Here is a 16,344-nt window from a genome sequence, read left to right on the forward strand (position 1 = left end):
ATTTCATGCCAGCTGGGGCATCGCCCGGTTAAACAAGGCCCCCGTTGTTTTCGCCAGGGAACCAGGGCGAACAGCGAAAAGTCAGCTACTGGAACAAATCTGAAAACAAACCCCAACTCAACATCACCAGAGTTAAAGATCGGTACTATCAATGTAAGAAGCCTGAATGGCAAAGAAATGGAGCTAGCTGAGGAATTAGATAAGTACCAGATCGACATAATAGGGGTGACTGAAACAAAAAAGACCAAAACTGGTGAGATCTTTCTGAGCAATAAATACAAAATGTTATATTCAGGCAATGACAATCAAGGAAAAGAAGGAGTAGCCATAGTATTCAACACAAAATACGAGGCTAATCTTCATGAATGGCAGGCAATCTCAAGTAGAGTGATGTGGGCAAATATGAGAATGGGAAACTGGACAATGAGACTTATTTGTGCCATATGGTCCCACAGAAGGTTCTACTAAGGTAGAAGTGGAGGAATTTTTGATGCTTTAGAAAAAGAACCTGACACAATGAAAAAGGAAAAGTTGGTCCTTGTTGGGGATCTAAATAGCAGAGTAGGAAATGATTGTGAGACATACAAAAATATTTTGGGAAAATTTGGATAAAAGAGCAAAGCTAATAATAATGGCAAATATCTTGGATTTCTGCTCAGGACATGGACTAGTTATTACTAACACCATGTTCCAACATAAAAATGTGCACAAATTCACATGGAGAGAAGAGGCTAGGAATAAGAAAAGTCTCATTGACTATGTTATTGTTGATAGTGATGTTTTCTCCCTGGTGCAGGACACCAGAGTGTACAGAGGATTTGAAATTGGAAGTGATCACTATTTAATCTTGAGCAGGATAAAATTGAATTTCATATTGAAAAGAATAACATGTAAGAAAGTTTTAAAGCGAATAAAAGTTGAGTAGCTCTCAGATGTGAACTGTAGACTAAAATACAGAAAGATTATTGAAAAGAAAATGAAAGAGTTTGAGAACAGGAATCAAACCTTGGAGATTCAGTGACAAACTCTGAAGAAAACATTGATTGATTCTGCCAGAGAGGCATGTGGTGAGGTTGTGTGCAAGGATAAAAAAATCAGAACTCCCTGGTGGACACAGGAAGTTAAAGAGGCAGTGAAGGAAAAGAAGAAAGCATATCAAAAGTTCCTGGCAAATAAGTCAGCTTTTACTCTTACAGAATACAGAGACAAATGTAAGAAAGCTAAACAGTGTGTAAAACTAGCTAAACAAAAGTCATGGGAGGACTTTGGCAAGAATATAGAAAATAAATATCAAGAAGGTGGCAAAATATTCTGGAGGTTGTTGAAAAAGCTTAGGAATGGAGGAAAGAGTGCTGTAAAAGGAATTAGAAATGATAAAGGTGACATGAGAACAGGAGAAAAAGATATCCTTGAAGTATGGAGTAATTACTTTGAAAAACTGCTAAATGAAACAAGCGGTGATGACAGCACAGTGATAAAAACTGTCCAGGCATGCAGTCAGGAATACATATCCATACTTGAAGTAGAAAAAGCCATCAAAGGCTTGAAATGCAGAAAGGCAGCAGGAGTAGATGATATTCGACCAGAAATGCTGAAGTATGGTGGTATAAGAGTCTTACAGTGGCTGCACTGCATAGTTCAGAAAGCCTGGACAGAGGAAAAAATTTCCGATGATTGGAGTAGAGCTCTCATAGTACCCATATATAAAAAAGGGAAATAAAACTGCATGTGAGAATTACAGAGGTATTTCCCTACTGAGTGTTCCTGGCAAGATCTATGCAAGTATACTTGAGAAACGGTTGAGAAGAATTGTGGAAGAAAAGCTTGGTGAAGAACAAGCTGGATTCAGGCCAAATAGAGGCTGTCAGGATCAGATCTTCACTTTACGACAAATAGTCGAGAAAGCATGGGAATATAACAAAGATCTGTATTTAAGTTTTGTCGATTTGGAAAAGGCATATGACAAGGTGCCAAGAGAGAAGCTATTCAATATGCTGCAGTTATATGGTGTCGATGGGGCATTATATCAAGCAATACTTAGTCTTTATTTGAGTTGTAAGTCAGCAGTTAGAATTGAAGGAAGTACAGGAAAATGGTTTAATGTTAAATCTGGTGTGAGACAAGGATGTACATTATCCCCTCTGTTATTCATTATCTATATGGATCGCATTATGAAGGAATGTGGTATTAAACCTGATATCAAAATTGGAGATGTTAATGTCAGCTCTTTGCTTTATGCGGATGATGTTATACTTCTAAATAAATTCGCTACAAGTCTGCAAGATTCTCTGACTAAATTGGATAGCTGTTGTAATAGATAGGGTATGAAGGTCAGCAATAAAAAGACAAAGACAATGAAAATAGGCAGAATCATTGAAAATGTCAACTGTGCTGTGAATGGAGAACCTGTGGAACAAGTAAAACATTTCAGCTACTTAGGCACAATTTTTACTGAAGATGGTAAATTAAATATAGAAATAGACAACAGAATCAGCAAAGCTGGTATGTTGGGAAGTCAATTGAATAAATTCATATGGAATAAGAAAGAAATTAGTCGGAACACTAAATTAGCTGTATACAAGACAGTGTTCAAACCAGTTTTAACTTATGGATCTGAGAGCTGGGTCAGAAGTAAAACACTTGACCAAAGACTAGAGACCGCAGATATGAGAGTCCTGAGAAAGATTAGAGGCGTGAACAGATGGCATCAAAAGCAATATCATATTAAAAATGAGGATATTAGGAAAGAACTTGACATTGTCAGCATCCAGGAATGCGTTAGCAGAGCTAATCTCAGGTGGTATGGTCACTTAAATAGAATGATAGAGGAGAGATTAGCAAAACAAGTGTTCTCTGCCAGGTTGGCAGGAAAACGACCCAGAGGAAGACCAAGATATAGGTGGATTGATACGGTACAAAGTGCCTTAGACGATAGAAATATAAGATCTGATAATGTTGGAGTCTTGACATGTAACAGACTGATTTGGAGGAAAATTGTAGATAGGAAGTTAGTAATGATGTAATTTTTTCATGTAGTACTGTCATATCCTGTACACCTCTTGAGGGTACATGGCAGGAATTTGATGATGATGATGATGATTAACTTTGCTCTTTTCTCCAAATTTTCTGAAAATATTTTTGTACGTCTGACAATCATTTCCTACTCTGCTATTTAGATCCCCAACAAGGACCAACTTTTCCTTTTTCATTGTGTCAGGTGCTTTTTCTAAAGCATCAAAAATTCCTCCACTTCTACCTTAGTAGAACCTTCTGTGGGACCATATGGCACAAATAAGTCTCATTGTCCAGTTTCCCATTCTCATATTTGCCCACATCACTCTACTTGAGATTGCCTGCCATTCATGAAGATTAGCCTCGTATTTTGTGTTGAATACTATGGCTACTCCTTCTTTTCCTTGATTGTCATTGCCTGAATATAACATTTTCTATTTATTGCTCAGAAAGATCTCAACAGTTTTGGTCTTTTTTGTTTCAGTCACCCCTATTATGCCGATCTGTTACTTATTTAATTCTTCAGCCAGCTCCATTTCTTTGCCATTCAGGCTTCTTATGTTGATAGTACCGATTTTTAACTCTGGTGATGTTGAGTCGGGGTGTGCTTTCAGATTTGTTCCAGTAGCTGACTTTTCGCTGTTGTGAAAAACAACGGGGACCTTATTGAACCGGGCGAACTACCAACCGGAATGAAATTTTGTCGTGTTGTACCATCGTTTTATATTTTGGTTTAAGCTAATAAGAATACAATTTGGTCAGCTAAATTCCAAATTGCCAGCCCATCCTCATTTGTTCAATATCCAGGTAGATACCCAAAAGGGTGCACCACGAGAAGGTGAGGATTGGACATTAGGTCAGAAGCCCTGGTTGGGTCTCCACATTCCTTTAAAGGCTATGTGGAGGTCTCCTCTCAGTTATACAGCTTTGACCCTTAAGCACCTCAATTTATACAATAACCTACCATTAATAAAAAGTGATCCTTCAGAAATTCTAACCTTAGGTCAACTCCCCCTGCAATTCTGCTTTCCTGCAATACATTAGTACATATGCAGTAAGCACAATTTAATTGCCTTTTTGTTTTTTCCCTTAATAGTGGATATCACTTTTCATATATATGTAGAGGTATGTTAAACTGTAAATATAACATTAAATGGATAATATGATGGGAAAAAATCATACCATTCTTTGTTTAAAAAGAATGTATGGTTTTTTTTTTTTTTTTTTTTTTTTTTTTTTTTTTTTTTTTTTTAGAATGGCACCCTAATGGATGTCATCCTGATTTATATATGTGGTCTCTAGTTTCCACTTATTTAGTAATGGGGATATATGAATATTTATTCTGACTTTTTAAATTTAGCAAAAAAAACAAGGTTACATGCACACTCTATTTCAGATTATCGTATTTTTCAGACGATAAGACACACCCCAAATTTATGAGATGATTTTTAGAAAAAAATATTTTGTTATATAAAGATATTTACAAATTCTTACTTAATTTTTATTTATTGTTACAATCATTTGTATTAGCAATATTCAATTCATCTTCACTTTCGGTGCTATCACTGGTCTCGTTAATGTCACCGTTCGTATTACATTCGTCTTAACTATTGTTGTCACTCCCTTCAAAAACTGCGTCATCTTCGGTAGGTACCATCCATCGCATTACTTATCCCGCATTTCTTAAATGACTTTATAATCATCTCTTCTTTCACAGCTTCCCATAAATTTTTCACCCAGGTTCATACTTCTGAAATTGTTGGCAGTTTCATATGTTCTGTTGCTGTAACATCATATGTCTTTGCCATCCATTTGTTCCACTCTTCCCGCATAAATGTTTTGAATGGTTTATTAATAGATCCATCCAAGGGTGGTAATTGACTTGTAAGGCCTCCAGGAATGACAGCTAATTCTATATTCATTTCTTTTAGAAGCACTTCTTGGTTGATTCTGTTTTATGCGCTCTGAATTGATCCCACACTAACATCATAGGCTTTTTAAACAATGCACCTGGACGTTTTGCCCATATCTTTTGTATCCATAATTTCATTCCTGTTTCGTCCATCCAGCCTTTATCTTGAACGTGGATAATAATGCCACAAGGAATTTCATCTCTCAGTAACGTTTTTCTCTTGAAGATTAACATGGGGGTAGTTTTGTTCCGTCCACGCAACTAGCTAAAACTACAATATAGTGAGTTGATTTGTTTCGATGATTTGTTACCTAATTTTTCATTTGTACTTCTAATTCTGGCCATTTTTCTAGGTCCAAACGGAATGTTTTCTTGTGTTTACATAGCAATTTTAATTGTTCCTCTTGTTTTCTCCACTCACGAACCATTTTTTCTGTTGGTTGTGGACCAAATGTCTTTCTGCTGCTCTGTTTCCATATTGTTTTGCATAATTTATCACATTTAATTTATAACTCATGTTATATGAAAGTCTTTTTTGATTTACACTCAATTTTTCTAATTTTAAGATAAAAATTTTAACGACTTATAAAAAATAATTCAAATCAACTGTACAAAAGCACATATGTTTACACACTAATGACTATTGATGCTCTAAATCAGTGACTCACCCACATGCATTGAGATAACTCATGTACCTACCTTCAATGGCGTACTTACTAATTTTATTAACATATTGTGCCATTAATTGAACTTCACTAACAGCTTCGGTACAGTGTAAAGATTCCTATTTTAATGTTACCTTCGGACCATAAGATGCACCCCAATTTTCAGTCAATTTTTCTATGTAAAAGGGTGTGTCTTATGGTCCAAAAAATACGGTATTTTTGCCATTCATTTGCTATGTTACGTGAAGAAATTTCATAATGCATACTTTGTTTGCTGTATGCTAAAACTCTGGCCTTTATTCTTTTCTATATTCACAATACATAATGCCAATTTCTGTCATTTGTGTACTACAGAACTGAAAAAAAAAATCCTCATTCTTAGCATAGAGTTTCATTTCCTGTTAACTGTTTAAGGAAAATTTATATTTACAGTTACTTCCTAAATCCATCGGCTGTGTGTGTGTGTGTGTGTGTGTGTGTGTGTGTGTGTGTGTGTGTGTGTGTGTGTGTGTGTGTGTGTGTTTTAATGCTTGGAAATGAAACATTTTTCCCAGGAATGATTCACTCATCATTTGGTGCCATCAGTAACTACACATGTGGGGAGCAATTAACTTCTGGCACTGATTCACTTTGGTAGAATGTACACAACGCTAAGTGACTCGTTAATTAGTCAATTACATTGCTCTGATTATATAAATCAGATGAGTTACATAAAATACATGAATACATAAATCATGCATATTATTCAACTTAAAAGTTGAATAAAATACATGAAATTAGGTTTTGAGAAAAATTAAGGCACTGTGTATTTTACTCGTATAAATATTCAATAAATACACACTAAACAGAAGAGAGTCATTCGTTTTTACAAATACAAAGTTATAACATGAACCATTTTACTTACTGCAGATTTTTAGTGCATACTTCTGCCTCTTTAACAACCAGAAATTAGTATTGTTTGTTTTTAGAAATATAAAACTGCTAATCAAAGCATTCCAGATGTATTAGTGTGGATGCTTATAAATGCTAACAAAATCGGAGTATTTCCATCACAGCTAATTTAAGTAAGGACAGTGTTCTCATACCTTCCTTGTCAACAATAACATCTAGGTTGAAATTCACACATTTCACATAATAAATGATTCCTAAGTACTATATATAAATGAGGGAAATTGAAATTTGTTGGTAATAACTTTAAACATAAGGAATGAACTCCTATAATTCCGTTATTCTGTTTACACTTATTCGTCCCCCCCCCACACACACACAATCTCAATCTGAAAAGCAACAATAAACATCAATTGCTAAGTAGCTTCAATACAAATTATACAGAAGTAAAATAATTTCTTGTTTCTACTTGATATCCTTGGCAGCATCATGAAAACTACTTTCATTTCATTAATTAAACATTAATGTAGAATATTCTATGGATTAATATCTTAGAATAAACACTAATTTTATACAATAAAATTGTATAATTATTGTATAATACAGAAGAAACACAAAAGAATAAATCATAGCAGATATGCATTTTAGTATAATAATAATGTTTCTTTTAGTGGTCATTTATTAGTAAAGTAACACAAACCAAATTCATAATATGTTATGAATTTGGTTTGAAATAGCTGCTCTGGCTAAATATTTATATACTTGAGAACATGCCTTATTTTATTTGTGTTGTTTAGGCCAATGGAAAAAATTTGATAAAATTAGAATTTAAAAGTTATTTTTTAATAGTGGGCACAAAATAGTTTGGAAATTTTCCTATGGTTTTGGATGCAAAAAAGGCTGATACACAAAGCACACATGTATAGGCAAGCTTCCATGCAATAGAGGATAAGACACACAAATTTCTTCATTTTTATACAAATACCTCCTGGAGTCAAATACTAATTATTCATTACCATTTTTTTTTTCAAACATTAATAATCACTTCTCATGTAGAGGTAAACTAAACTAAAATAACATGATGTGTAATGTAATAGAAAAAAAAAAAATAGTCATGACTTTGCAGATAAAAGATTTTAAAAATTACATTTTCCCAAGTTTTGAATAATGTCGATTAGGTGCTGATATATGGCAGTCAATAATATCACTACATTTCACAAAAAACAGTTACTTTTTGTAAAACTGACTGAAATTTACTTCTCGTTATATTGTATATGTTTAAATGCAAACACAAGCATCACTAAGTTTTGGCATAAGTGACTATTAAGTGCAAAATAAAAGGCTTTGGAAATTTATCGGTGGCAATGTATACAATTTTCCTACAAGGTGTGCCAATATTAGTTACCATTCACTCATATCAAATTCAGCCTTCTAGGAGAAAACCCTGTCCATTTCATTGAACAGTGATATTTTAAAAAGCTTAACATGGAAATTGTTTTACTTGTTGCATGTTTTGGAATGTGTACTTCTAATACATTCAGTCGAGCAACTAAATCAGAGCACTGGATTTTCTCTGCCACTGTTACCTCCCATGGTTCTTTTCCATAGAAACAATCTAGCATCTTGTAAACACCCGTATTTCTAATTCATTCTGAACTACAACTGCTTGCTCGTCAGAAATAAACAGTCTGCAATGCAATTTACTTTAATAGACTGCTAACAAGCAGGTGATAAAAGGTTTATTCTCATACCGGTAGCCCTAACATTATATTATACTGTGGTTTGTTTGTGAAGTCAGAGCAGTACATGTGCTACTATGACCAACTTTAAAGTTGTTTAATTAAACAAGTTACATAAGTTGAATGTACATATTCAAATCATTTAACTGTATTGTAGTTTTGCTTTCTTGAAAATGCTTTCTTTTATTCTTAATTAGGTTACTTTTAAGTCAAATTAGTTTAGAAAGAAAAATTATTTCTTCACTGTTTAACACAAAGCATCAAGAATGGGATTTTGTCCCACTGCACTGAATTAAAAAGAAAAAATTCAAATAGTTTTCAGTAAGATATGTTTAAATCTAGGTGATCGGACAAATTTTTGAACTTTAAGATATATTCTTAGCGGTATAGGAATCCTTTGGCATTAGAACATTTACCAAGGATGGTAAATGCCTACTTATGTTGCTGAGTATTCTACACTCTGATCATTTAATCTAATAATTATAGGAATGATTCAGAATGAGAAGTAATCTCAGCCATGCTGTGTATTGTTATAATTGGCTGAAGAAAATGAAAGGTGGGGTAGTGGTTAACAGTTTGCTGGCATATATTTTTCAGATGGTAAACAGAAAATGCAAAAAGTCATTCATTATTACATGAAAAGCACAAAAAAAACCTTTTTATTAAAAATTGTTTTAACTCGTTGCATGTTTTGGAATGTGTACTTCTAACACAATCAGTTGAGCAACTAAATCAGAGCCTACAAATGATTATAACCTACAGTGGGGCCAAAACATTTTTTTATTATTATTCAGAAGATGATGAAGAATTTGAGTGTTTTAAAATAAGATTTTCAAAAAACAAAGACAAGAATTGTTGGAAGTTTTTCCACTTAGTTATACTATAAATTAAAGATACCAAGAAATTATATATTTGGTTTAATTATATACATGTCTGCAAGGAGATGTGCTTTGCATTATGGGATACTAAAGTAAGTGATGTGACGTCATTAGTTTTCTTTATATGAGTTGCCCAGTCCTGAAGATAGTTCAGGCGCAAACTTGTTTGCTTACACTTTGATAAAGGATTAAACTAAGTATATAATTACTTGGTATCTTTAATTTAAAGACAAGAATTATTCATTTATGTTAAGAAGGTAAGTGTTCCAGGGATAAGAGGCACTGCAATCTGGGAATATTGTCTAAAATTATAGAGAACTGGATACAGAATGATGATACTGCACCTAGTGCACAAACTCTTACCGACATGGAGTTAATCGAATTTGCGAATAACATTAATCCACTACCCACCAAAAAAAAGGGAACAGCAAAGGCAATGTAGATGCTGAAAACAAAACTTCGTAAACATAGCAACACCATTTGAAAAATTCATGACTTTTGTAGGAAAGAAATGGGTCATTATTCCTCAAGAGTCAAAGACCTACAAAAGTTACATTCCTGTTTCTTGTGGTTATCTATCAACTGCCTTAGCCAAATTATTGTATATTATTGAATGACAAATAGTTCTTTAGATTATGCTGAATATCCATGCATCCCACATGTGAACCTGGCTCCCCAAAGATATAGTAAGAAAATATGTCCCATTTTGCGAATTTCTGAAGTTAGGAAGATCTCTACTGCAACATATCTATTCCTACTCTAATTCCATTTACGCATCACTCGCTAAATGAGAGAGAGAGAGAAAGAAAGAGAAACAGTTCTCATTCTTATTCAGCAACCTTGTGCAACTTCTAGGAATGCCCCATAGTTCTACAATTTGAAAATCTCTCCTTATCTCCATTCAGTAAATACCTCTCGTCAGATGAAGCACTGAAATCATCTTTGCATTCATGTATTTACATAATACAACTACATGAAAAATGACATCAAAATCAGCCATTTTTCAGAAAACACTTTACAATATTAGCGCTAAATTCAACTATGAAACACAACTGTTTTAGGAAAGTATAATAGATTTCACAAGTTGATTATCCTGTATGCAGGAGTGACCAACAATAATGAAGCATACAATTTCTTGGCTTGTGACATTTTTTGTTGCTCTTTTAAAAAGGTGCCAACTGTCATTTTTTTGATATTGGTGACAACCACAACATTCCTACCTCTGCATATTGATATATCTTACCTTGACAGAAGAATGTTTATATTATAACATTTGAAGTTTCTCATGATATTGTGTGTGATAAAACAACAAAATAATTTAATAAGGATAAGTTTGTTTGCTAAGTAACTTTCATTTACAGTTACTCAGCTTAATAGGTAACACACACACACAGTTAAACTGTGCACTACATATTTAAAAGTTCTTATTACTAAAATAGCACTGTTTGTAAAAAAAAAAAAAAAATTGGCAGAGAACACTGCTTTAAATCAGCATGATTAATACGTTGTAGAGAAATTAATAACTAGTGAAAGATGTTTGGTTTTCCAATTTGAAATGACATGGTGCTTTTATAAAAGTGAAATGCTCGCATGTTTGTTTGTAAGGAAAGCTTAGGGAAAAGAGAGAGAGAGAGAAAAAACTACAAGCAACTGCTTGGTGTGATAGCAAAAATAATAAAATACCACAAAAATAAAGTGAACAAGAAGTCAGAGAGCTCTAATTGACAACTTGCAGATTCTCCTGAGATTTATTGACCATAATTTATCATTTTAGTTAGCTAAAATGATAAAATTTTACACTATTATCTGCTTACTGTAATTTTTATTTTCATTTATTTATTCTTTTTTGGATTGGGGGGGGGGGGGGGTAGAATTTTCCATTTGAGTGAAAGGGAAAAAAGTTAAACAGTTCAGGAAAACAATTTGTTTTCTAGAAAACAGACTAAATATAACAAGTGAAACTTGCTATTGTTGTGTCCCAATTTATGATTATTAAGCTTTCAACTATCCTTACATGTGAAACTCTACTTGTCTTTATCCAAATCTTATCTATATATGAGATATCACCGAAATACAAATATTCAAGGGGAGAAGAAGTGTCCCTAAATATTTATTTTATACTATGCCTTTCAGGACATTTAGTTTAAGATATAAAATTCAAAAACAAGGAGCAATTACCAAAATATGTCTGAGTGTGAAACTAATATGCAATCGTGACCTTTTATCTCGTAACTTAACAAATCCCCCCACCCCCACGTGATTAGGTTCGTACGTTGTTACAAGTGGTGCATTGAGCGGCAATCTCAGACAACTGTATTTTCAATGAACAAAAGTTTATTGAACTTTTAAATATGATACAATTCATTCTTTATCAAATAAAACTCAATTCAATACTAAGAATATATAATACAAATTAACACTAGCTAAACAAGTATTAGGTTAAAATCCTATATAAGAATTGTGATCATATCGCCATAACAGATTCTATACATACAAACATGTATAATTCTAGAACTAGTTGACCTTTTTTGTCTAACCCCTTACTGATCTGATCACACTATAATTCTGTATTTTCTAGGACATATATATATTCAGTTACTCTAATTTTCTTACTAAGACAATATGGATTACATTTATCCTTTTGCTGAGCTAATACACACTTTTGACCTTCAAAACTCTCTTAAATAAAATACAATGTACATGCATAAATCTCTAGGCACATGAATACTTATTAATGTATAGTAACAAGCTCATTCTCATTCTAGTCTGACATGGACTTTAGTACATGTCAGACTAGAATGACTCTTCAACTTCTTCAACTTCATCTTCAACTGTTCAGTAATTGAGCAATGATTACAGTTACATATGATTTGAATTGAAACGAGTTTTTATAGTATCTTTTGACTTGGGTCTTCTACACTGGTCTCTACCCTTTTCCGATTGTACCTTCCTAGGACGAACTCTTCTATAACTTATCACTCCTAAGTTCTTTTGGAACTAAGATGGACTTTCACAAACAATCTTTGCCTTACATTCTTCAATTAAGGACATACATAGGATCATCTATTCATGGCTGTGAAACTCACCACGCGGGCACTGACTTCTTTATAGATTTTTCCTTCTCTCATTACGATCACTGGATAATGAAACACACTGACATTATCTTCTTTCTTTTTAATTAAATGGTGTCCCTCATTTCTTACAATAGGAACACAGAATCAAAATCCCGCACACTTTGTTTCCTTATTGTGTCAGACGGAGAAAACTCCTAACCTGTCACTCAGGAAAACCGCGTGAGAGACCTATCCGAAGACTCGTGAAAAAAACTCTGAGGAAAAAAGCCTCTTGGGGGGGGGGGGGGGGTCCTAACCCTTTTATACGATGACCCCTACTGGCACCCTCTTCAATTTCTTTTCTTCCCACCTTACTGGAGTCGATTTTACTGACCAATTAGAGTGGCGTTTTTCTGTCAAAACATCATACAGTCCATGTGCACATGACTAACATGTGACGAAGTCTCAATTCGGGAATCATGACCTTGAGCTTTGGTTTTTGTATGTCATCTATACTAAATTAATCCCCCTTCTAAAATTTTCTAAGAATTAACTTGAATCTTTAATCTCTTATTTCAAGTGTAAAAACTAGCCTCTCCCATACAAAATCCTATGACTAATCTTCTTTGCTTTACTTAACCTTATTTTATCATTTCACAACTGTAATAAAATTTCCTTCTTTTTTTTATTTAGTTCAACAAACAATTTCAGCTATAGTTTTCACTTGGATGCAAGCGTATTTTTCTTTCTTTTAATTTTTTGTATTCGTTACTTTCAAAGGCTCTTAACGATATCTGCTTAGGAACAAGCTTGCTTACTTAGTCATCTATACAGGATTTTTAATTCTTCTCTTGTTACATCATGATAACTGAAATTTTCACATTCTTAAGTTATCAGGGTGTAACACTATAGAGAAATGGCTCAGACAAATTGTGAGGTAAATAACAAGCTGGGTTCAGACCAAACAGTGGTTATCAAAACCAGTTTTCACTTTAAGACAAGTACTTGAGAAATCATGGGAATATAACAAGGATCTGTATTTGAGTTTTGTAGATTTGGAAAAGGCATATATGTAACAAGGTGCCAAGAGGAAAGCTGTTCAAAACACTTTAGTTATATAGTGTAAATGAGACACTATATCACACAATATTTAGTCTACATTTTGGTTGTAAATCAACAGTTAGAACTGAAGGGGACAGAGGAAAATGGTTTGATGATAAATCAGGTATGAAACAAGGGTGTACATTATCTCCACTCTTATTCAACATCCATATGGATCACATTATGAAGGAAAGTGGTAGTATTCAACCTGATATCAAAATTGGATATGTTAATCTCAGCTCTTTACTTTATGCAGATAATATTATACTTCTAAGTAAATCCAGTACAAGTTCGCAGGATTCCTTAACTAAATTGAATAACTGCTATAATAAATCTGGTATGAAAATCAGCATCAAAACAACAAAGACCATGAAAATAGGCAGACATATTGAAAACTTCAACCGTATTCTGAATGGTGAATCGATAGAACAAGTAAAATATTTCAGCTATTTAGGCACAATTTTTAGTGAAGATGGTAAATTAAATTTGGAAATATACAGCAGAATTAGCAAAGTATAGCAGGAAGTCAACTTAATTTATATGGAATAAGAGAAAAATTAGTCAACACACTAAACTACTTGTATACAAGACAGTGTTCAAACCAGTTTCAACATATGGATCTGAGGACTGGGTTAGAAATAAAATTCTTGATCAAAGACTGGAGACTACAGATACGAGATTCCTGAGAAAGATTAGGAGGCAGAACAGATGGCATCAGTATCATATTAAAAATGATGATCAAGATGATTGGGAAAGAACTTGTGTTATTAAGACATTGTCAGCATTCAGAAATGCTAGCACATTTCTGAATGCTGACAATGTCTTAAACAGAATAGAAGAGGAAAAGTTAGCAAAACAAGTGTTCTTTGCCAGGATGGCAGGAAAAAAAACCCAGAGGAAGACCAAGATCTAGGTGGATTGATACAGCAAAAAGTGCTTAGATGACAGAAATACAAGATCTGATAATACTGGAATGTCGACAGATAATAGATTAATTTGGAGGAAAATTGTCAATTATTAATGATACAACTTTTTCATGTGGTACTATCATAATATCCTGTACATCCCATTGAGGGTATATGTCAGAAATCTGATGAAACCAGAAACAGACCAGAAGGAAGGTAGCATATATTCAATTGCATTAAATTGAAGGTGTAAATATCAATAAATGACTACTTAATGGTATCTTGATTCCAACTACCTATTTTCAACACACTTATAATGCAATTATGTTGTGTATTGCATGCAAAAGTAAAATGCATGTGGAATAATCCTTACCCATTTTAAGGGCTATTTCATTATCTTTGGTAATATAGTACATAATCACAAAGTTTAATTATTCGTTAAGTTTTCAGGCAAGTTTTCCTCACTTTCATCAAAATACTTACAACCAGTATCCTTAAGACGTTGAATGGCATTTGCCATAATTCGAACACAACCCAGGAATCCTGCTCCTTGCTTTTTATGTATCTTTTTATTATTCCATATGCTAATGGTGATGGAATCATTTTTTCCAATGTACCTATTAATGATAATAATAAAAATTGTACATGCACTGCAGTTAATTTACGTTCATTTTTTATATGATTTATAAAGATATTGAGTAAAATATGGTCAAAAATATGAAAGTTTAACAAACACAAAGGAAAGACCTGTGTTTATCCTTTTAAGCATCAGAAAATTTATTCTCCATACAATCATATGTATATAATACTTGCTTTAATTAAAAATATCTGCAAAAAGGAATCTCATTTCTTAATGTGAAAACAAAAAATGATAAACATGTCCTACTTCAGAAAGCTTTAATCTAGTTGGCAAGCTTAGGTGTTGAACTTTAATATTAACTTATTTTAATTTTTAAACAGTATTACAACACCAAATAAACTTAAATTATAAAAGAATGTTTATTAAATTGACTTATATTTCACTGAATTTAAAACCAGCATCTTCAGAGCAAAACAACATGTTACAGTTTACATGTGACAATGATTAAGTGAAGCAATTCATATTGTAATGGAGAATTGATGTAAAGTCCTAGTTTGTTGCCCTTTAGTGTGGAAAAAAAGTATTATTGTTGAGCAGGAGTTGATCTCAAAATGACGGTCTCCCAAATTTTTAGATTAACAGTCATACATTAAAATTAGGAGAATACTTTACAGCCGTTGATAATTAAAAATAGTCTTTCTGATCTGTAATCAAGTTTCTACATAGCACATTGGTTTTCTTCCATCTAACCCTGTGTGAAGGGGTGTCTAAAGCATGGTCTGCCAATAATGACTTGCCATAATAATAATAGTAGCAAATGTTTTTCTTATGTTCTCCAAGGTGAATGATAAATCTTTCTTTCATAGTAAGCTGTCACAGGGAACTTTGTACACACTCAGGATATGCTAGAGAATGGAGTTTGTCTTTAGGAAAGCAGATCAAAGTTGCTAATCTGACATATGGTTTGAAGGTTATATTTTATTTTATTTGTTCTTTGGCTATATTTTCAGATATTACTTGGATATACAGAATGTGAATAGTTGTGTTTCATTTTTGCATTTGGAGGGGGAGAGAGAAATAGTAGAGCCATATGGTATTTTACTTATTTTGTGGGACCAGTATAACCACTCACCATAAAAGTACTGTGAAAATAGTACTTTTATTTGTGGAAAGGGCTGCATCACTAAAACAAACAGCACTGGCACTACATGTAGGTGTTTTTAGAATTCCATACCGTTGGGCTGATGATGATGATGATGAATGTTCATGTAGATATTTTTTGTGTTTTTGATTTCTATAAATGGAAAAAAAAAATTGTCAAACATCTAGAAGGTGAGTGACTAATATGAGGATGGTCTGAAAGTTCTCGGCCTCGACCATAGATGGCAACACTATCAGTAAGGTTTTTTTTTTTTCTAAGTTGGTATATCTGTCATAAGCATCCATGTGAAATTACAAGTCATTCTTATTAGCAAGGGTGTGAGGACTAGATTTTTCGCTTTGAGAGTGGTGAATAAATGGCAGGTTGCCTGAGTCAGTTGCGAGTGCTTTGTCAGATAATGGTTTCAAGGAGAGTTTTGATAAATTGTGTTAATAGTTTGGGTCTCATGC

At 33.3% G+C, this 16,344-nt stretch overlaps 1 protein-coding gene across 3 annotated transcripts in view; it reads right to left on the minus strand.

Moving 5' to 3' along the window:
• The window catches only part of Smurf (SMAD specific E3 ubiquitin protein ligase), a 452,534-nt gene that overhangs the window by 356,976 nt on the left and 79,214 nt on the right, over positions 1-16,344 (minus strand). For all 3 annotated transcript variants that reach the window (XM_090407614.1, XM_090407612.1, XM_090407613.1), the window contains exon 4: positions 14,637-14,770. In XM_090407614.1, the coding sequence (XP_090263740.1) occupies positions 14,637-14,770 (134 nt within the window). The remainder of the gene's footprint in view (positions 1-14,636; positions 14,771-16,344) is intronic.

Source organism: Typopeltis vanoorti, chromosome 17 (assembly GCF_054136105.1).
Source record: "Typopeltis vanoorti isolate ZY-2024b chromosome 17, IOZ_Tvanoo_1.0, whole genome shotgun sequence".
Lineage (NCBI taxonomy): Eukaryota > Metazoa > Arthropoda > Arachnida > Uropygi > Thelyphonidae > Typopeltis > Typopeltis vanoorti.